At 34.9% G+C, this 23,332-nt stretch overlaps 1 protein-coding gene across 2 annotated transcripts in view; it reads left to right on the top strand.

Annotated features, from left to right (window-relative positions):
- BTBD8 (BTB domain containing 8) overlaps positions 1–23,332 on the top strand; it is a 34,828-nt gene that overhangs the window by 4,576 nt on the left and 6,920 nt on the right. For both annotated transcript variants that reach the window (XM_082766108.1, XM_082766109.1), the window contains 13 exons: positions 3,547–3,818; positions 4,729–4,846; positions 7,757–7,846; positions 9,799–9,879; positions 11,055–11,151; positions 11,804–11,892; positions 12,117–12,219; positions 16,379–16,561; positions 17,324–17,461; positions 18,502–18,631; positions 21,235–21,296; positions 22,393–23,005; positions 23,188–23,278. In XM_082766108.1, coding sequence (XP_082622234.1) covers positions 3,547–3,818; positions 4,729–4,846; positions 7,757–7,846; positions 9,799–9,879; positions 11,055–11,151; positions 11,804–11,892; positions 12,117–12,219; positions 16,379–16,561; positions 17,324–17,461; positions 18,502–18,631; positions 21,235–21,296; positions 22,393–23,005; positions 23,188–23,278 — 2,067 coding nt within the window. The remainder of the gene's footprint in view (positions 1–3,546; positions 3,819–4,728; positions 4,847–7,756; positions 7,847–9,798; positions 9,880–11,054; positions 11,152–11,803; positions 11,893–12,116; positions 12,220–16,378; positions 16,562–17,323; positions 17,462–18,501; positions 18,632–21,234; positions 21,297–22,392; positions 23,006–23,187; positions 23,279–23,332) is intronic.

Consider the following 23,332-nt stretch of genomic DNA (forward strand, 5'->3'; position numbering starts at 1 on the left):
TACTATATCTTGTTGTGTGAGTCTTGGGGGGGGGGGAACCAGAAGAAAACCTTCACCATGCTGACATGCCTCTTTTACTTAAAAAGAGGCTTTCAATGCATGCCAGACAGTCATAATGATAATCTTATCTCCACCTACACAGAAACAACGAGTTTTATTATTTTTTTTTTGATCCATGTTTAAATGTAATCTCAACTTCTTAGGGAAATTTGAGAAGTTAAATTGTCAAGTAGCAGTATATTCAGTATATGTGACATTGATATCTTGCTTTGGAAAATAAAATATTTTAATGCCATGGATGTACACGTCACTCACTAGGGAAAAAAAATCAATTTATGAGAAATGGGCAGAAACCTTTCACTGGGACAATGCTTGCTTAAAGGCCATATTCTTCTTCTGCTAAAATTATTAGCTTTAATATAGAACTGCAAAATTGAAATGGCATCTGCACGAGGCACTGAAGCAGCAGATGTATCTCATGAGAAGAAAGTTACTGAAATACTTGTCACAATAAATCAATTCAATTAAAATAACCATCTTGGCTACAAAAAGCTGAGAGCTGTCAAGCAGATGGTTGTGGTTTTTTTGTTTCCCTTTAGATTTGCTAAGAATCTTGATGTGATTCAGGTAGGCTGAGGTTGCACACATGACATGCCTAACTTATGATCACAAGGACTCACCACTATAGTGGATTGCTGAAGTATTTTTGCAAGCCCTCCAAGGTTAAATGCAGTGCATGAAAACGTTTGCTGGAGATTTCAATACATTAAACCCTGGGTAGGAAACTGTTCAGAGATCTCCTACTTTTAGTGTTATTTTATTGAAAATAGGTAACAGATCTTGTTTATTTTGGCATTTCATTGTGATGATACATAGCTTTACTGTTTGAGTAAAACTGCATGATATAGTATTTTACACAGCTACAGAAGATATTTCGTGCTAATCTAGGTACTACTTGAAGTTCTAGTAGTATGTGCTATACCAAGTTCTACTGAAAATGGCACACAACATCTGTAAAAGTTGGAATAAAAGAAAAACATGCTTTGTTTTATCTGTGTCCATTTATTGCATTATCCCCCACATTAAAAGCAAGTATCCTGTTTGGGGCATCTACTTGTTTTGTCCCTTTATTCTAAAGTTACTGCAGTTTTTTTATTTTTTTATTTTTATTTTTTTTCCCTTCCCAGGACAATTAAACTGATGTGCTGCCAAACAGTAGAATTACCCCTTTTCATACAGGTCAGACTTGTGTGCTGACGGCTTCATGCTATCTTTAGTATTTCTGATCAAGAATTTTCTGATGGACTTTAGCATTAACAGTTTGTACTGCTAGCTGAACTTAAGATAAGAAAAAAAAAATCAAGATAGAAAAGTGACCCTCTCTCCTAGCGTTAATGACTTGTTCAAGCCTGCTTTGTCATCTCTTTACTAATGCTCTACAAATCTCAGCATATATACAACATGTACAAGATCCTGTCTGTTTAAACACTGATCATTTAAGAACTCGAAAAAAGCACTTATCTAGTGACATGGATGATGTGTATTCATATATAAATATGTATGCGTACACACATATGTACACATATATATAAATAAGGAGAATGTGGGTAAGGAGAAGAAGGCTGGTAACTGTTTTCCCAGATGGGCTTTAAGTGAAGGACTCTCTCTTAGAAAGTAGAACCTGCAGTAGGGAGGATTTAAAAGGCTGCTGCCTAACTAGTAGAGAATATGCTTTTAGATTTGGATAACATTTAAATCCAGTGTTCTTTCATGCTGGTTTACAACTAGGCTGGGACAGTAAGAGTGGCTGTCCTAGCAGGTTTCTATAAAGTGTGGTGGTGGTAGTATTAATTCCAGTGACTACATATTCTTGGAAATAAGAAAAATGTATTTCTCATAATTTTAACTATTGCATCTCTTTTAAAATAAAGCCTTTTCCCACCTCTCTGCTTTTTGGTGTTGTCTCCATGGTCATTAGTGGTTTGGAACGCGTCAGTTTGGGATTTTGTTATACAGTAAGGAAAGGTACTTAACTCAAAGGACCAAAGAAGTGGACTGTAGAATAATTTTTCAGATCTAGAAACCAGTTATTTGGTTTTGGTTTAACAGCATGTAGACTTCCTTGTTGTACTAACCGGTGCCATTTTTATCAATTTAAGCTTACTGGTAACAGAATCACATTTCTAAGGTTTCTTATGTATATTATCTGAAAATACTCTGAGGATTCCATAGAGGTTTTTGCTTTATTGCCTAGCTTATTATATTGCCTATGAGTGTGTTTTTGAGTTACTGGCAGAAAGAAAGCAAGAACATAACAACAATTATTGTAATGGCAAAGCAGTGTATCTATTATAACCAATTTTCTTTCTCCCTCAAAGTCAATTTGTACCATCCTTACATGGCAAGACATGGCAAGTATGCAACAGCAACAGAAAGGTGAAAAAAAATAAATTCTGGAACAAATTTAACCTAATATGTTAAGAACGAGAAGCTGTATCATGAAGAGAAAAAAAAAAAAAAGCCCCTCTACCTAACCCAATCCTTTACATACAGGAATTACAGAAGATGATTTCTTGATTTCTATTTATCTCTTCTCTGCCCTTTTACAGCAGTGTTCAAACAGCATCTTCAAATTACTGTTCCCAGTATAAACAATAAATCCTTTTTGCCATGGAATGAGTGACTAGAGGCAGATCTGCAAGTATATATCTACTGAATCCAAAGTAACTGTAGCCCTTTTGTTAAACTTTGCTAACTTCATCTGTCTGGTATAAAACCACTGATAAAACATGTTATCTGTTCACATTGACTTTTTAAAGCTCCATTAAGTTGCTGAAGAAGAGCATCTTTTCATAAATATGAGATCTCTGCAATCACAGACTGCAGGCTTTGTTAGCCGTTCCAGATCTTGAGCCTAAAATAAGCTGGTAAAACAGATGGGAAAGTGGGAAGCTGGAATTACTGTATGGGCAAAGTAAAATCCTTTGGGTAATCTTAACTGTTAACATTTTCATGCTTTCAAGCACTTCCTCTGAAATTAAAACATATATCTCTAAAACTTGCTATGGGTCTGTACTTGTAGCCTTGATGTTAGAAGATCTTTATATTTTGATTTTTTAAATTGATTTTAAAAGGACAACCAAATATCAAATGCCTTTTCTTAGTCATGCTAAGATTTATAAAATCAGTGATCTATTATTACTAACATAATTTGCTTCTGCTTTTGCTTGTAGTAGATGATTATAGTAGATGGGGTACGAAGAGCAGATGAAAATTTTGTTAATTGAAAAAGTTGATGGAGATAAACCTTTGTTCCCTGTAACCTGGCAATACATTTTATTTGTAATGTTTGTTTATGCTTTTTGAAGCATTACAGAAACGCATTTGTTTTCAGAGAGAGGTATTGTTGTGATGATTAAGTGCTGTACAATCCAGCTTTTTTCTGTTCCTGAACTTTGTTAGTTCATGAAATGAACTATGTGATTTTAGACTTTTTGTGTTGGTCAATTAAAACATTACATGAGTAAACTCAGTGTCATCTTTTAGGCTTGTATATTCATCTGATAAAAATCTTCAAGAATCAGAGGAACTGGCTATGATGAAAAAAGTACTGGAACCCAAATTAATAGAAGAAAACAACATCGCTGCTCTTCAGAACACTCAAACAGATGTAAATTGTCTTGGGGATGACGAAAGCACAGCAGCTGAACAGAATGCTCCAAGCGGAGCTGTGCAGGAAGAAGTGGCTTATGTATCTTTTATTGAAGAGGAAATTTCAGAAGTAGCCATTGATGCAGAAAGCAACAAAGCCATGGCAGGTAGGTTTGGTATATTTTTCTTAACTTTATTGTTGTTTTGTTTTTTTTTTCCTTTGAAGTAATTATCCAAAGATTTATACGGATGTAAAAATGAGGGAAGAAGTTAAAGCTATTGTTGTAACGCAACCTACATGGATATTCTTTGCTATACCTCAGTCTCTCACACTTTGAAAAAATGAATTGCTGGAGAAGTTTGGCAGAAACAGTTCCCTACCAATATCTAGCAGAAATCTGAAAGGATGTGCCAGGCATTGGGCATGTATGTCGTCATTGCGTCCTGTCTTTTCTCTATAATGCAGCAAACTTGAGTCCTGAGCATGTGGGACTTGCACAGAACACAATCTCTCCATTCCTTTCCTTTTCTAACAAATTATACAAGTTCCACTGTGCTTTATTTCATGAGGAATATGGAATCTTTCAGAGCCTTTCCTACTACAACTGTGAACTAAGTCTGTAACTCCAGGAAACACGTGACTGTATCCACACTAGAGGTGTTGGCTGCTGCAGCTGTGACATTAGGGTAGGATCAAGCAACTAATCTGGTAGCACTACATGATCCTACCCTTCTTCAAAGTCAACTTTTCTTGAACACCAAGGTAACAGATCTTTGCAGAAGAAATGAACTGGGTACATAATCTTACAAAAGAGTCCCTGTAACACTCTTATGCTATAGATATCAAAGTGAAGCACCAGTTAATTTCCTGAATCTCTGCTCACAATGACAAGTAAAATGCATGTTCCTTTGCTGGGTATGAAAAACCTCGCAAGGAAAAATTCATCTACCTTGAATGTGTAGTGTTAGAATCTGACATCGTGTAAATTTCTTTCTCACTAATACTTCCAATTGTATCCTAAGAATAGTCTAGTATATACTGAACAAGTGAAAATAGCCACTTCTCCCCACCTCCAGGTGATTCCAAGCTAGAAGCTGCATCTGTATTAGGAGAAGACTTAATGAAGCTCTACAAGAAGCGTTGTTGTCCAGATATTAATATTTGTGTAGAAGGCCACAACTTCCAAGCTCACAGGTATATAAACAACTCTTCTTCTAAGATTGCCATTGTAAAGAGTATATTCTCTTGTATAAATACTAGGTAAGCTTTCTTTGCTAACTTTTTAAAAATCATCTGTACTCTAAAGAAAATGAAAAATCTATTCATAAACTTCAGCTATTTTATTCGGCTACTAGTGCTGAATAAAACTACCATACAGGTAGAAGTTTTCTGGAGTTGAAATTACTTCATTTTTTTCTGCTTTCCAGAATCTGTGCATCATAATCTGATTTTACTTTCATTACTTCAGTCATGTGGATGTAAAGACAGTTGAGCTGTCTTCAGGAAGTCAGCAGCCTTTATTGGGTGTAAAGTTCAAGACCATTTAACAACTTTGGCTCATTGGACTTCTGTAGGTTGGGAAAGCAAATTATAGGGGCAGTATCATTCTTGTCTTCCCTGTACATCTGGTATCAGTCTGTTTGCATTTACTGTTTGAATTTGAAGTAGCAAACTGGAGAGCCTGTATTTTGTTTACTTTATGTATATAAGTAACAGAGAAATGATCAAAAATCTCCACTATTTTTAGTATTTTCTCAACACAAAACCAGTGTGGGGTGTTGTATTACTGACATTATAAATATCTTTACAGAAGAAGTATCGTAACAGTGGTGGTGGAGTTACGTTTGTGTATTTTTAATAACAGAATCAGGATATATGTTAGACTCCCACAATAGAGTGTAGTTAGGCATGGTTTTAATTCTGGTCTATACTAATAAGAAGGCATGTTCTTAGAGCTGTAACTTTGAGAAACAAATACTCTATTGCAAAAGAAAACTCCACAAAGTATTCTGTTGTCAGAGCTTCTTTAATTTAGGCCACTTACTGCCTGGAGCAATGTACATGTATGTAGTCTAACTAGAAAAAAAATATGGCAGTAAATCGTAGAGGAAACAAGGAAGTTCTAAAACAGGCACAAAAGTTGCTTGTTTTAACGCCACAACACATGAATGGTAGGAGTGAATAACAAAAAGCTAATTTTGGATATAATTGTCGTGAAAGCACCAGTATGATCTATTTTGAAGTTGGTTGTTGTTGTTGTTTTGTTTGGTTGTTTTTTTTTTTTGTTTTTTAATTCTCAGACTGGAGACAGTTTAAGCTCCCACCCTCCCCCACGCAGTCACCTCCATATTCCTTACTTTCTCATGAAGTCTGATGACCTTCCTGTAGACTTTGCACAGTGTAAGGAGCAGTGCTCTGAGAGAGGTGCTGAGTTTTGTCTTACTGGTGCTGCACTGTATCATTACAGTTCTGTGTAGCAACACAACTTGTTCAGTAATAAACTTGTGGCACAAACCACGACAGCAGGAAAGTACAGATAAATTTACTTCAAGTTCATGTGATATCTTGATATATTTTATAAGTTAAATTTTTATCAATACCATATATTTAGGTAATACACATTTGTCGATATTTTGATAAGTAGCCATCTAATTTAAAATAAATCCTGTAAATCACCACTTAACTATGTCTTTATAGTTGATTGAGCCCTGTTTATTACTAAAAATTATTTGGAATAGAATGACAAACATCCCTATGATACTGTATTGTAACTTTCAAAAACAAGATAGCATGGTATGTGTTTTTGAATTTCACATACTCAGAGCTGTGAGATAATACCCATTTAAGTGTGGCCATATTAAACCGTGATGTGAAGCATTCTGTAAAAGCTTCGTTATTATTATTTCTGGGTGAATCACTGGAGGAATGTGCAAGAAGTTCCTAATTTTAAATACTGAGAGACTCTAGAAGAGGAAGGAGTAGAAAGATACGAGAGATTCCAGAATATAGAACAACTAGAAAAGAGAGCATAAATAGCATCCTTCTTACTTCTTCCTATGCACATATAAAAGTGCTCTGAAACATTTCAAGAGCCAACAAATACGCATGAAAGAATGTATTCTCATGCCAAACAAAATACTTTGCTTTTTCTGCCACAGGAAATACATGACAAACAGTAATTTTAGCTTAGTAGGTGTCAAGAAAAGAACTGTATGTATAAGGATATCATCTACAGCTAACATAGCCCAGATTAGATGTGTAAGAGCTAACACTGTAACTGGTGTATAAATCTGGAAGGCTGAAATCACAAAGCAGTTCTCATCTACTAGCTTTCTTTTGGCCCTTTCACTTCCACCTTAAGAAACTCTTGTTGCAAAGGTTTTCTCATCTGTTTTGTGAACGCTCTGATACTGGTAGAAATACTACTGATCAGGGTTTTTTTTATTGTCTTTGAAGGAAGTAGAAGGAAATTGGATGAGCCCCTTTCTTATGAAGTTAGGCTTTTTGAATATAAAATACAAAACAGTAAGTCTGAACAGAACTGATAGCTCTTCTCAAATAGTGCTGGAAACGCACATCAAGTTGTTGGATTATTTTGTTATTAAGTTCGTTTGATTTTTTTAGTACGTGCTGGTAGGTAGCCAGCCAATTTTGAGTAAGAGAAGCTTTATATTTCTCTCTTCATTTTAATAAATAGACATTTTGCAGTATAAAGAGAAATTGATATGGAGGTTCAGGATATAACTATTTGGCCAAACTGGTGCTGTGAAAACACAGTAACTTACTGTTACTTGGTAAATAAAACAGAAGAAATACATCTGCAATTTCATGTTATATAAAAGGAAAATGCTTGTGACAATAGATTTACTTTATGTGAATGTCAAAGTCATACTAGAAAAAATCTGTAGCTGAGAAAAATTTGGAGTACTGCTTTTGTTTTTTCTTTAGTGTATTTTAAAATTTCAAACATACTGGAAGAAAAGGCATGCAGTATACAGATGACACCTTAATGCATAAAGGGCAAAGATTTAAGTCAATGTTATCAAAGAGTCTCATAATAAATATTTGTATCTAGTGGAATCGTGTTTACTTTTTCTCTCTCAGGGCTATTTTATGTGCCAGATCTAGTTACTTTGCTGCTATGCTGAGTGGAAGTTGGGCTGAAAGCTCTAAAAAGCACATCACTCTTCAAGGGTAAGTGTTGTCTTTTCAAGTTGTGCAGGAGCAAAGGTAGGCAATATGCAGCAAGTGTGCTGTGTATAGAGCACTGGAGATTAATCTGCCTTGACATTTTTGTTCAGCCTGATACATTTCCTGACTACCGTTTTGACTTCAGTATGAAACAGTGTATGTAATATGTTTGTTAATGCTGTCAGATGGCTCAGGGAAGAAGTCTGTATCATCAACAAAAGGGTACTAATCCTTTTTGTTTGTTTGATTGATTGTTTTTGGAGAGTATATCTTAGTATTCACAATCTATTTAATATCTCTTCTACTGACTTCAAGTTGTGGATGTCATGAAAAGCATCAGAAATGGATAAAGTGTAATACGTTTTCATAGTTATTTGCACAGTACTTTTATAATGTAAAGACAAACAATTGTATTTCCTATATAATGTTTAATAATGATAATTCAGGATCATACACTAAGATCATTTTGACTAGTGTGCTTGTTCACAATGGCTTTCTGTGTAAGTGCTGAAAATAACAGAGCTGTCAGCGCAGGATAAATAATTAAGACTTTGTAGATAACCTGGGGACTGCCATGTTATTTCTTTTTAGTATCAGAAAAAAAACATTTGCAATAGTTTAAACTGCCTTTAAAAGCAAACTAATAGTGCTACTTCTACATGTTAGCTTTTTTAATTTAAATGTGGTGTTGGCTGACTCAGCTTTCTTCAGAAAGAACTGTATACCTTACAGTGCCACAAAGTATAATTACTTTGTGTTAATATAAAATTGCTTCACCAAGTGATGCTTCCTTGTATTTTCATCATTTTAATTTTCTGTCTGTGCAATAATACTGCTGCAAAATCAGTGAGGTTTTCTGTTCGTTTGGTTATAACTTTAATGCTCATAAAAACAACACAGTTTTACTTAACTGTTTGGCTTTTATACTGTACTTAGAATGATGTAGAGGCTGATCGTCAACGATTGCTCTGGTACTTACAATTCTCTCCCTGCAATTGATATCTTTATATGTTAATTTCCTGTTAAGAAACTGTAACCCTCATTTTTTAGTAAAGAATTTCTCCTGAGAGGTACTTAATCTTTTTATTAGTATGTTCTCATTGCCCTTGTCTCTTAATTTCTGGTATTAAGAATCATGTGAATTTATTTTACCTTTTCTGATTCATTTTTCTGCTAGGTACAGATTTCTGTGCTGTCTTTTTAAACGTTTATAAATAAAGTACATATGGCATGTTCTGAAATAATGAAAAATCTGCATAAGATTGTAAGATATGTAAGTAGATTAATGTATTTTTCAGAATATTGTGTACACCACTTCAAATAGACATTCCATGCCTTTCCGCATAATGGTGCTGGGAAGATGGAAGGATGCAAATGCAACTCTGTGAAGGACTTCCAGATTTCTCTATCTGAATCTAGCCATAAAGAATTTTTCTAAATATTCTGAAATGCAACATTCCTACCTAGCATTGTCATAAAACTACTAAATCTATTTTTATTGCAGGAAAAGCTTAAATAGATTTGTAAAAGTAATGAATTCAAAATATTATAAAACAATTTTGAAATACATACTTAGTAATTGACTTACTAGTAGTAAAGGGCTTAGAGAAGATTTATTTTTTTAAATCCTTTCTGCATATTATCAGCATAAGTAATCTAGATACTTAGGTAATTATATCAAATCTTACTAGTAGATGGTAATAGTCTTCTTATGACTAATTTCAAAGATTTAAAGTACTGCAAAATTTCAGCAAGACAGCAAGAGTATCAAAGTTCAGCCAAAATGTTGATAGTTCAGATAATTTTACATTGCAGTGATCATTAGGATTAATAGGTCATTAGCTTCCATTGGTAAGGCTGGATGATGTTTTCTGATTAATGTATTTTGGCTAAGAAATGTGGTAGTTGTTCCGAACTTGTCTCTATTTGTATTTCTTTCTTACTTTTTTTTTCAGCATAAGCCATATAGAAATGAGTGTCATCTTGCATTTTATATATGGAGCTATTCTGGACTTCCCAGATGAAGTTGATGTTGGGTATATGTCAACTTTTATTACTTTTAATTGCAGTTTCTGCTTGTTCTATATTTTCTCAGTTAAGAGTCTAAGGGAAAAAATTTCTTGTAGAATATAAATAAGACAAAGATGTCAAATATAATGATCATTACACCTAATCATACTTGAGGAAAATCCAAAAATAGGGTTGTTGAAAAAATACTGTTTATTCAGCAGCTACTGGAAAAGATGGGGCAAAGGCTTTTGGAATATTATGAGGACAGTGAAAAACATGAGGGAGTTTTATACCATAATAATGTACATTTTGCTTGTACATTTCTTTTAGCTTTCAGAACAACATCCACAGCATGTAAAATGTGTAGGAGTTATTATTTGGAATGTATTTTGAAACAAGCATTTGATGCAAAGGCTAAGTAATTAGTCTTAGATCCATAAACGATAATATATATAGCAACTAATGTAATTGTTAGCATTTTATTCTGCTAAAGTTTTTAACCCCAGTTTTATGTTGCTATTGTACAATAATCCTGTATTAGTGAAATAAGATCTAAAATGTGTGAATTGTTTACTGAAATAATTTATATAGTAGCTTTTGGACTCTGGGGAAAAAAAAAAAAAAAAACTACATCTGAAAAACTACAACTTCTCGATGCTAGAAATTGTTGGTCAAAGTTTACATCTAAATTAAAAATGTAGAACTGTTCACAATATGCTCCCCAATGTCAACTTATTATATAATGAATTTATATAATAAACAATACCTTATTTTCTATATAAATTATTAATAGTTTATTCACTGTGCTTTCTAGTATATGGAAGGGGCACAATTCTTATACACTATGTCATTGCTAACATTTTACGTAACCCTTCGACAAATTACAGAACAACAAAACTCGCACAAATATCTTTTTCACTTGATACTCTTGAAGTAGAGGAACTGAGAGTCTTTTAAACTCAGCCTGTAGCTGAGCCTTACTTTTATATAGAAATGTGGTACCACTCTCAGTGTTGGGAGATTATTTTTTCTGTACATGCTTCTGTTTGAAGATTATTCTTTGGCAAGTTTCAAATTTAGTTATCAATTCATTTTCTGCAGTAGCTTCTGACTGAATAAAGAGGTGAAAATAGCGTGTAAATTGTAAGCAAAGTGTATATATCAAAATGATTTCTAATTTTTGTTTCTGCTTTCTCTTTAGTCGCATGTTGGGCATTGCAGATATGTATGGGCTAGATGGGTTGAAAGAAGTAGCTATCTACATTTTGAAGAGAGATTACTGCAATTTTTTCCAAAAGGTATGTCAGTTCTCATGCTACTTTGTGAATTGTAAAGCCTAGAGAAAGAATTTTGATTCTATTACTAACAGATCGTATTGATGAGATACTTAACGACCATGTGGTCCAAGGGTTACCTTAAGTCAGCAGAACCTGTTCATATGTGTAAATCTGTTAAATTCAGTAGCATTGATGATGGGAGTAAGGCCTTCAGTATCATCCACCTATTTATAGAAACGTGTAAACCACAACTGATGAAAAGCAGCATTCCATCCCATGAATTAAACATATTAAATTACATCAAGTATAATTTAATATGTTCCATGGCATATGTAATTGTTCTTAACAGAAGTAGGAATATGGAAATACTATATATGTGCATAACAGATTTCATGGGCATATAGTTCAAATTTATTTCTCTCCAATAAAAAATAGTTTAAAAACAAACAACAGCTTGGAGACAAGCATTTTTATGCATTAGGCTCATTAGGCTGAATGGTACTTTGTCGACCTGTGAAGAAACAGATGACTTCCCTATTCCATATTAAGGCAAACAAACTTAAATACTGTGGTGGCTAACAGTAGCTCTGTTTGAACTGTAGATTTTCTACTTCTGTACAGTTTCTCTATCTCAGAATGTGTAATAATTGTGGTGATTTTATAACAATTCCAGCCTATTCCTGGAAAACAACAAGCTGTACTAGAATGCATGGCTATTGCTCATTCACTGGGAGTGGAAAGCCTATATGCTGCCTGCATGAAGTAAGTAAAACAACTTAAGTTATGGTTTGTTTTTAATTTCTCTACTTTCTGTTGAAATGATTTTCCTTTGAGAGATTGGGTTTATTCTGACATTAAAAGTTCACGTTTAAAACATTTTTCCTCACAATACATTACAGGGATCACATAAACTAACAAGTGAAGATGGAACATTTTTCATCTTTCTTATTTAGGACTCTTTTTTTTTTTTTTTTTTTTTCCAACAGATGGGTGGGAAAGCATTTTGCAAAATGTTTGTCAGAGAGAAGCTTTGCCAGTTTACCTCCTGAACTTCAGAACAACTGTCTTGTTATGTTGATCAAGTCTTTGGTAAGTAGTATATAGTGTATTTTATATAAAAACAGTGGCATAAATTTTTTGCTTATTTAGCTGTAGAGTGCAATTTAAGAAATAATAATGGCAGTATTTTAGATCTGTAGTACATATATACTGCATAAAAGTTCCCATTAAAATAACAATTTAAGAAACAGATTTTGATGTGCAGATGTAGTTGCTTCATGGAAAACAGTCTAGTGAAAATCACAGCATAGTGAAAGTCCAGCATAATACAAAAGGAGTTTATGAAACACAGCTCTGACGTCACAGCATTCATTACATATTCAAAGAGCGAGGAGCAGCAAATTACTGCATCAAATTTAATGTTAGGTAGCGGCGCGCGTTATTTGTGATTGTCTCCTCCTCTTTACATATGTTCTAATTTGGAAAATAATATCTTTCTTTTTCCCAGACTTCAGGTGATCACTGGCTATCAGTGAGCACAAACCATCCATTTAAATGCCCGCTATCTTTAAAAAGAAAGTAACAGTATTGTATACGTATCTTCAACTTCACAGATGACAGTACTGAATTGGTTCCGTCACAGTTCAGAATTCATTGTTTGTAGCATGTATTTACATTGTTCAAATTTTGATCTGCCTAAATGTAAATATTTTAATTTTCTTTGTGTATAAAACTATTGTCAGTGCTGATTTCATAGATCTAGCTCAGATCAGTTATTTTAACAGGAATTTGGCCCAGTAATTAGCCTAGAAATAGAGTGAATTGCTGTAGAAATAAAAAGATCAGGTAAAGGAGCTAAAGATATATCTGTACAGCTGTTGTCAGGCATGACTCTGTGTGTGTGTATATAAATACAACTAATGGATTGGCATGCACAAAGTTTAATCTAACTAGCTCAGCTAATGTTCACAGGACAATTTTCTAGCATACACTAGACAGCTGAGTATGTACGGTCTTCAGAATGATTGTGTATCTCATGCTGAAGTTGTTCTTGTGTCTTGTTACTCTTATCCAAGGTAACGAGCTTAGGTATGGCTACCAAACATACCCCTTAGCTCAACACTGTCAAATAATTCTGTCCAAGAACTGCCCCTTGCTGAAAGTGCTGTGAAGGCTTCTTGGGGCCTTTCTGGATGATTTATTGAGAGAGTACTTACCCCATCAAGTGCTGAGGCCAGTAGGTCAGCTGTAAGTGGTGGCTGCTAGTCTGTATTCAGGTGAAGGCCTGAAAAACAAGAGATTTCAGATCTATGTGGCTGTACCAGGAGAAGCTTGTGAGTATCCAAAGCTATAATAACCAGTCCTTCTACCAGCATGCATCAACTTTTAACAGAATGTAGTAGCTATGGCTTTTAAGATAGTAGGAGTGTTTTGCCATTGTATTAATTCAGTACACTCATTTGTTCCCAGAATGTGTGTGTAGCTTTGTGGTATTGATTTTGTGATGAAATATATGAGCTATCTTGAAGCTACCAGCTTTCACAGAACCTGTAGTACTTGGTACTGCTCCAGCTGTGTACCTAGCCTCTCCAGAACATTTTGGAGTGCAGACTAAAGTGTATTTTGGTTCCCACTTTACTGAGTTAGGATTTTTGTTCGTGGGTCTTTGCAAGACTCACCAATATTTTATAGACTGAAGCCTAGAAAACTTTTCTAATTGCAATTCTAAAAAGTAAAGCATAAACCTCATCTGCCCACAGAACAGTTTTGATGAGTAATCACTTAATTCCGAGCTCTTAAGACACCCAGTCCACTTGTGGAATTCTGTGGTGGTTTTACCGTGCTGGGCAGCTAAACCCCACAACCGCTCTCTCACTCCCCCTCCTTTAGATAAGGAGGGGGAGAAGTAAAGCAAAGAACAACTCACGGGTTGAGATAAGGATAATTTAATTAAAGGGAAATAATTATAATAATTAAATAAAGACTACCATGAACTAAACAATTTAACTAAGGGGAAATAAAAGGGAAAGGGGAAAAAGGGAGGAAAACAAACAAACAAAATAAATGAAAGCTATATGGAAGTGCAGAGGAAAGAAATTACTCTCTACTTCCCACAAATGAGCGATGATTGACCACGTCCTTGAAGCAAGGCCTCAACGCACGCAGCCGGTGTTCGAGAGGAGGACCGACGTCTTCTCAACGAGAGCCCACCCCTCCCCTCTTCTTCCTGTTTCCACCTTTTATTGCTGAGTGTGACACCACATGGTATGGAATATCCCTTTGATTGGTTTAGGTCAGCTGCCCTGGTGATGTTTCTCTCCTCACTTTTTTGCCCACCCCCTAGGAGGGTTAGAGAAAGGCCCAATGCTGTGCCACTGCTGCTCAGCAGTAAACACAACACTGGTGTGATAACACTGCTGTTCCAGCTACAAGTACAGAGTACGGCACTGAATGGGCTGCTGCCGGGAAAGTTAACATTCCAGCCAGACCCAGTACAAATTCCCACTGGAATTTTTAAAACTAAGAATCTGCAAAAATGCTTCAAGTTGCTTGACGGAGAAAGAAGAAAAGTGTAACATTCATTTTGCAGGAGCTGCCCAATGTTTTGCAATCCTTTAAGTTCTCTGTTGTAGAACTTTTTAACAGTTAAACAGTTTGACTCTTGAGTCTTAAACAGTATGACTCTTAAACAGAATGACTCTTGAGCCTGCTGTTTATCAATCTTGCAAATGTCGAAGCTTATAAATACAGGCAACCCTTAGAGGACAAAAAGGGACAAAGAAAAGGAGACTACTGACTAGAAAATCTCTGGGCAGCCACAGTGACAAGCACAGCAATGTTAAAAGGGGAGTGCAGCTTAAAACACCATCCAGGTACTACCCCGGAGTCTCAATGAGGTGTCAGAGATTTACACTTTTATAGGCGAGTAAAGTGGACACCATTTTAGAATGATTAGGAGAAACATTATAACAAGAGAAGTAAAACTCAGATAGGGCCCCTCCTGCCAAGGGCTGGTTTTAGCTAGATGTCAATGACAGCATTTTGTGTTTCACTGGACGTGTCTGAAGGGGGTTAATGCTTATTGCCTTACAAGCAGGGGTGACTCCTGGACAATTTCAAAAGCTTGCAAGTGAGTCCAGTGGGAGCAAGATCAAACCATAAGCACTTGCTTAATCTTTAGTTTACCTTAAATGCATATAAACAAACTTGTTTTACCTGCAGCTGAGTAAAATAATAAAACACAGTTGAACAGTGGCTGTTCAACAGCATAACAGATGTTATGCTTTAACTGCAATATGCATGAAGAAAATCCTCACTGATTTTTAATTGTATGGTCCAAACGTGGTTATAATATGAATTTACAGTGTTGTGTGTTTTTTTTTGTGTGTGTGTGTCAAATATTTATCTGAATTGCTTCTTTCTCCACTGTTACTGATCTTACCACATCATTTATTAGTGACCTGCTAGGTTATGTTGAGTAGAGCTGTCAATCCATCCTAATGTGGATCCATCCTAATAAATTGCAAGTTCATTGTAAGTCACATATCAGCCAGTAGAAGTTGTTCTTGGTTACTGGGTTGGTGAGACAATGCAAATGCTTAGCCAAGTATGAAAGAAGCAAAAGAATTGACCTGGGGGGTAGATATTAGGAATTTGGTTTTCTTTTCTTTCAAATTTACCTATAAACATAACAGTCATGCTTCTTAGAGAAATGTCAGTTAAAAAGAAGGTAAGTTCTCCATATATGAAGACAGATACTTGATGTTTCTATTAAATAAGGCAAAAGGATTCATAGCTATGAAAATACTTGGATATTTATGTATTCTAAATGCTGGACCATCCACAATCACCTAAAACATTCACTTACGCATTTTATTAAGTAATTTATTGTATCTTGCAGTGACCTAGAATGATTTTCTTTGTTCAGTAATATCGTATCAGATTAGATTCTGTTAAGGACTACAGTATGTATGTAATGACAGTTGGAAAATACAATAGAAGCTACTGAAAACTTTACTGCCTAACTTCAGTAGACAAAGCAGCAACAGATTTTTTTTTTTTCTCTTTTAGTTTCAAAGGTACCTATAATGTTCAGAATTATCAAAAGCCAAATTTATTTTTTAAAAGGGAAATGAATATATCGTTGGATCATTGGATCCTTGTATAAATACTCAGGAACTGAACAGAAGCTATTTTATAAGCAGCAATTCTTTAGGCAACAGCCTAATCTCTGTTTTTATTTTCTAAGAACCATAAGAATGCTGCTTTCCTTTTGATGGAAAGTGACCAGCTGATCAACAGTCTTCCCCAAGTGAAGTGGACGGAGGCTGCTGTGGCAGTGGCATCTAGGCTACAAGAAGAATGCATAACATTTATTGTGGCAAACTTCCTACATGTAGTACAGAGTGAAGCCTTCTATACTTTGTTGCAGGTAAAAGTGCCCTCAAGTTACTCTGTGTTTCCAAGTAAACTAAATCATATCAGGCTTTGGATAGTTCAGGCTGTTAAATAACTGCAATAGTTTCAACTTTTACTTTAAATTACAGTAATATGGGAAAAAAAAGGCAGCGCTAAATTTAAGTGTTATAAAGCATTATTAAGGTTTAATACCGCATTTGGGTATGTGCTTCAGCTAAGACAAGTGTTCACACAAGAATTTAGTGGGACAATTTCTACGTCGCAAAGAGATAGTAAGTATGTACATAAAATTCCAAAAAACTTTCCTATCTTTGGACCCACAGATTACAACAGGTATTTAAAGGAACGTTTATAACTATTAACAGTATACTCAAATTTTCACTGATCTTTGTTGCAAGTTACTGGCAATGCTGCAAGTCCTAGTTAGAAAATACCTGTTTATAGAGGGAGTTCACTTCTCCCATAAAAAGCTTTGTTTGTTTAATGTGTAGAGGATTTTAAATATTGAGATTTTAGAACATTTTGTCTTTGAACTTAGAGTTGCATGTGGCTGTAAATTCATGTTTATTCCTAAAATTTGGATTAGCAAGAGTTCTCAAGATTATTTGTTAGAGGCCTGGAGTGGGATGTGCGTGAAAGGAATACACAGGAATGGATACTCAGCTTTTGGAAGGCTTCCTGCACCAGCATGATAGCAGACCCTTTCTGTTCAGTAATACTTTTGCATAGTGCACGCTCTTTTATTTTAAATGGTTGCCTTTTGTTGTTTCCTCAGGCTCAGGCAATGAGCAGCAAACCTGACCTTCTTGAACTAATCTTTAATGCAATTGAAAAAAGTATTAATAACGAAAACAGCTGCTTTCTTCTTGTAGCTGTGGATACATTGCTGGACTCCACAAATGTGAAGGAGATGGTAGGTTTTGCCACGTGCAGTGTCTGTAGGACAAACTATTCTAGTCTTTTCACTTGAGTTCAAATCATGTGATGTACTTTGAGCTCAGGTTGGAAGTGCCCAAGACATTGGCATTTTTTACTGGATATTAACATTTTTCTTTTAAAGAGAAACCCCACATATGGCCATAAAAAAAAAAAAAAAAAAAAAAGTATTACTGAGAATGTAAGTCCCATGGGCACCATTTGCTCTGTTGATCTTTACTATCACTTTAAATTTGTGATGAGGAAAAACTTACCAAAATGTTTAATTACCCGAAACCTAAAGGGGAAGAGCGTTTAATTCTCTATTTCTCTATATATCTAACCCCCTTCCACATTTTCTAAAAGTCACAGCTACATCTGGGTTTAAGACTCTCCTCTGAAGCAAGGGCTGCCCAATCTAGTGAGCGTGTGTTGGACTGGTGGGAAGTATCAGTCTGCGTGTATGTAACATGGCATGTATCCCACAGTCTAAATAATGAATAAAGATATTTAAGCTGTGGTTGACTGTAATGCTGGGGATAATTCATGAATAATATGACATACTGATTAAAATCTGGAATGATGCTACAAGCAAAGAATGAAAAATAAATGCAAAATGAATTACTGCAATCTGGTGCTATTGTAGGTCTTCTTGGTAAAAGCAATGAAAATTTAATCAGATACATTATTTTTCCCTAGAGTATTTGACCTTGCTGTGACACAGCTGACAGTGAAGAGCTATTAAGGGGTTCATTTAAAAAAAAAAATAGGAAAAAGGAGGAGGAAAAAAAAAAGGAATGCAGTGTTTTCTAGTGCTTTAGTATGCCTTGGAGTGATTTGATATCAAAGCATTACAAAAATTACCATGGTGGGCAATAATCTTTCAAAAACAGCATCCCCATCTACCAGGCCATTATAAAATATAAGTGATGACATCATTGATCTAGCTTAGGGAGTAAGTAGATTCTGCAAGGAATAATGACTGGTTGCTATGACAATCTGCCTCTCGCCAGCTGCTGATTTGTTACTTGAACACAGGGTTTTACGTGCAAGATCCAGGCTCTGCGTGATAAGCTCTGGGTCTTCCTGGTTCAGTCTTTTTATGCTGTTCGTCACACAGAAAGCTGGAAGCTGATGAGACCAGACCATCAACAGAAAATACAAGCAGGTATGCCTGGCATCAATTTTAGAATTAGAATTTAGCATTAGAATTTTTTAGCAATCTGTTTAGCAGATAAAATGTAGGTGGTACTGTAGAGCCAGATACAAATTAAAGCACAATTTGTAGGTTTCTGAAACAGTAGGTTTCTGAAATGGTATTTTAGAATAGATGCATGCTTAGCTAGTTTCAAACGTGGAAATCAGTAAGTCTTTTTCTACGAAGTCTCCCCTCCTTTTATTTTTAGGAGAGCATGTCACAGAAACCAGAGGTGGGTATGCTGATTCTCCCCTTGTTTACAGCTACTCTAAGTCATTTAAAATACTGCAGTAGGATTAATAGACCTTTTCTGTCTCATTTTTAAGGAGATAAGCACTGTGGAAATGTTAAATTTACATAAAGTAGATTACCCATTCTATGAATTCAGTTTCTATCCTTTATCATTTTCTACATAATGTATAAATAGTTTGTCTCTTGTGTAATGCTTATCTCAGGCTCCGTGAGTAAATGCAGCTAGCTTGACTTCACAGTTGATTGGTATTGTGATCCTGTGTATGCTACTGCAGAAAGCCCCTAAGGAGCTGCACTGTGCTCTAAAAATGTGGACAGGCAGCCCTTCCAACAAAAAGGAGTTTTTGTTCTGAGCCTTTCTTTGTGCTGAAGTACACAAGTATTCTGCGGCTGCGAACTGATGATGGAGTTGTGGCTGAATACTGGCTGTGACAGTACAGTGTAAGACTTGTATAAAATGAAAGCATTTTGATTCAAAGAAGGTAAACGTTTCAGTGTTCTTTTTGTTAAGGACATTTGGGGTTAGACCATGCTAGTTACAGAGCTGTTCATGCCTGTAGGCTGATGATAATTTTATTCTAGAATTGCACGCTGAGGTAAAGATGCGGTGTCAGTCTTTATAAGCATGATTTAAGGGTGTAGCCCACTAACATCTCGCTGCTAAATCTGCATGAAACAGGTTTGTGATTATTTTCTGGACCGTGAAGTTTTTCAGAGGCTAAGGAGCTGGCTTCAGAAACCAGAGGATTTTTGTTTGTTTGTTGGGGAGGTGTTTTTAGTATGCTTATCTCCTTATTGTACATAATGTTTGGGCTGTTTTGCACCAGTGCTTTCAATACAAAAATGAATACTTAAGACTGAGGTGTGCCTTAGTTGTCCAAACTGCATCATGACAGACATTGTTTTGTTTTTCTCTAAATTAAACCCTAAGTCAGAGTTAGTATACAGTTTATTTGTAAACAACCAATCTGAAATGTTCCCATGCATTATCTGTTTTTAATTACAGGCAAAGCAATCACACAATACTGGTAGACAAATTTTAATCTTCAGGTGAAATTTGTCTTAGATCATTTAAATCAACTTTCATCTTAAAAGATTTCGGGGGGGGGAAGGGGCATCTTTTAGAGATTTAGCCTATCTAGAATTGGAACACTGTAACAGAAGGAAGAGGAAAAATGCCAAAAGAAGAAATGATACGGTGTGGGTTTTTTGTTTTTTTTTTTTTTTTTTTCAATCGCAGCATGTCATGTGTTTTTTTAGGCTCAAGTTTAAATGGCTTTTATCTTAATATGTACTATTGTGCAGAGTCATTGCTGCAAAAAGGGATAGGTCCCTGGTGTGCCATTTCCAGTATATCTTTTCTTGTTTGATTTTTACAGAAATATATTTAAGAAATCTTCAATAAGAATTCAGCAGATTTTTTGTTTCATTGTTATAAATAGATACATTTTTATATATGTACAAATACTGTCAGAACAAGAGGAACTGAATGCTTAATTTTAACTACATTTTTTATAAAACCTCTTTTTCAGTTGAAACATTAATTAAAAAAAAAAAAAGAAACCTTATTGATTCTATGTCTGTATAGTGTCTATACATATTTTTTTATATTCTACAAGCACAATTAATTCAAAAGCTTCATTGAAAAATGCTTCTCTACCAGAGTAGAACAGTCAAAAAAAAAAAAAAAAAAAGAGGCATTCACTGCCTGAAAATTTCACATGACAATCACAGGGATAACTCTCATGATGTTAAGCTGCATGCTGTCTAAAGAGGCACTGTGCAGTACATTTAGATATTTTGGCTTTACCATGTTTGAAAACTAATTTAATTTACCTTTCTGTAATCAACCTCCTGTTTAAATATTATAAGAACTTAATCTATAAATTACAGTATGTCACATTAAAGTCATTAGTACTCTAAATCTGAAGGTCTGTCTTTTTTTGTAAATTTTTGTATACACTTTCCAAAGTCTCAGTGTATTTCAAGCTTTAAGTAAGGTAAGCTTGGATCAACAAAAGTGTCTTACTATGAAAATGGGGAAATGAGTTAAAGTAAGAGTTTAAAAAAAAAAAAAAAAAAAAAAACTTGCTTGTGGCCATGTGACCTCATAACAAATATCACAATTTTTATTCCAAATATAAAGCTGTTTCTCCTCTTAACATTTGCCACATCACCAAAATTAGCCTTCTTAAAAAAATTAAAGGACTCAAAGAATCACTTCCTGATTTCAAAAGATGCTAATTGAGTAGGCTGACTTTTTTTTTCTGTCTCCCTTCTTATCTGCTAAATATTAAAGAAAGTGCTTTTCCTCTTTACAGCTGCATTTGACAAGGGTGATGACCGAAGACTTGGCAAAAAACCTGTATTCACTAGTTCTCAGGTAAACCTTCATATCTGAGCATTAAAAGTATTCGAAAGCTTGTGAACATAATTATTTTTGTCATTCGTCTTATATTCAATGTTAATTTGTCACATTAATTAATGCAACTTCCTTTTGAAAAATTTGTATTCTCTTGAACTCTTATTTCTGCAGAATCAGTGATGTCCCTTACTGGAAATATTTTAGGACTCATCCTATGCTCTACTACATTTTCAAACAGATGAGCTCAAATAAAAGATTGGAATTTGTGTTCAGAATCTCACATTCCCTTGTTGCTACGTAATGAAACAGATCTGTTTCCCAGAGCAAATGGTTTGCTACTGAGCTAACGAATCTCTACTATTATCACAAGCCATGGCAGTAGTGAGTCTGTTATGCTCCCTGCCATCAAAATTATGTTTTAATGCCCTGAACAGCAACACCTCTGTTGAAATTCATGCTCAAAATTAGGTTACTATTTAGTAGAAAACTAGTGTGGGTTTCATATGATTTGATGGTCATGGATACATTGCAATTACACAAAGATTCTATTTTATGTACTTAATTCTCCATATTTCAGAATATCTTTACCTAAGAGAGAGAATAGTTATCATCACTTATCTGATGGATATACTTTGGTAATGGCTTTAAAAAAACAACACATTTCAAATTAATTTTTATGTTTCTAATAATTCAGAGTCTTTATTTCTCATTGGAAAATAGGCATATGTAGCTCAAAAAAAAGTTTCCTTCCCTCAGCGGACACTAGCTATACATAACAGAAAAAAATGTCTAAAGTAAAAGTGTGACTCTGCTTATATATTTCTATATCCTCTATATAGAGCAGCATTTTGCAAAACAAAAAAATAAACTGGGCACTCTAGATTTTTTTCTGGTACTTTTGTAAGCCAGCAATCTGAGCTGAAAATAAAATTTTTAAAAATTATATCAATGCTGAAACTTGATGTTTTAGATTCATGTACTACCTAATAAATAGCTGTGTTTCAGTAGTTACAGATTGTGTGTGTGTGTATATATATATATACACATACACATATACATGCACGTATACTATATATATGGTCTTCTGTTTTCTTTTTCTGATTTTCTTTTCTAGCTAAATAAATCTGGTACTGAATCTGTTGGTGTAAGGAATACTTCTTGGACAGAACACAGCAAGAAAGATTGTGGAAGAGATTCTTCCACTAATCAGGATAAAATGAAATCTGATGGATTAGGAACATCTGGACATGCATCAAGCACCAACAGAAACACTGCCAACAAGACTTCAAAGCATGAGGATACAAAGGGAAAAGATAGCAAAAAAACTGTTTCCAAAATTACTAAAGATTCAAAAACTGGGGAAAAAACTGCTTCACCAAAGGCTAGAGCTGTCATCAAAACAAAAATAGAAAATAACGGAAATACAAAGGCTGAAAGCATGCCTACCAAGCAAGATGCTGAAAAGACATCTGCAAGTGGCAAAGGATTAAAGAACCACGAAGGAAAAATCACAGGTGCCAGGCCTAAAGTGCTGACTGTAACTGCAAGTGTGCAAATCAAAACTAAACCATTGAAAAAATACACAGGGAAGGAATCTCCATCCATAGTGACTGTGGCAGGAACATCCAGCAAGTTAACAAACTCGAGCACAGATATCCAGACTGCCAGCAAACAGGCAGAAGAACCCAAAGAGGATAAATTGGTAGAAGAAGGAAAAAAACGTGCTGGTAATTTACTTATTTATTTTTAAAAAGTCTATCATCAATGAGAGTCATATGTTAAAAATTTTTACATGTTTAGCAGCTATGCAGTATGCAGTTTTCATAGCTGACCATCACGTAGTAGAATTTTTCAGTACTTTATATGCAATGCATTTTCCCTTATAATTAACTTTGAATTTATTTCACAGCAGTAATAACAAAGTCTTCTTTGAAGACCTCAGATGGAGTCACCAACAAAAAAAAAAAGACTGAGCTTGAGGCTAATGCCACAACAAGCAGGTATGTCAATAATATGCTTTTTTAGTTTCTACGGATGCATGCTTGCGAAATCTT

This window comes from Aythya marila, assembly GCF_965140915.1.
Source record: "Aythya marila genome assembly, chromosome: 8".
Lineage (NCBI taxonomy): Eukaryota > Metazoa > Chordata > Aves > Anseriformes > Anatidae > Aythya > Aythya marila.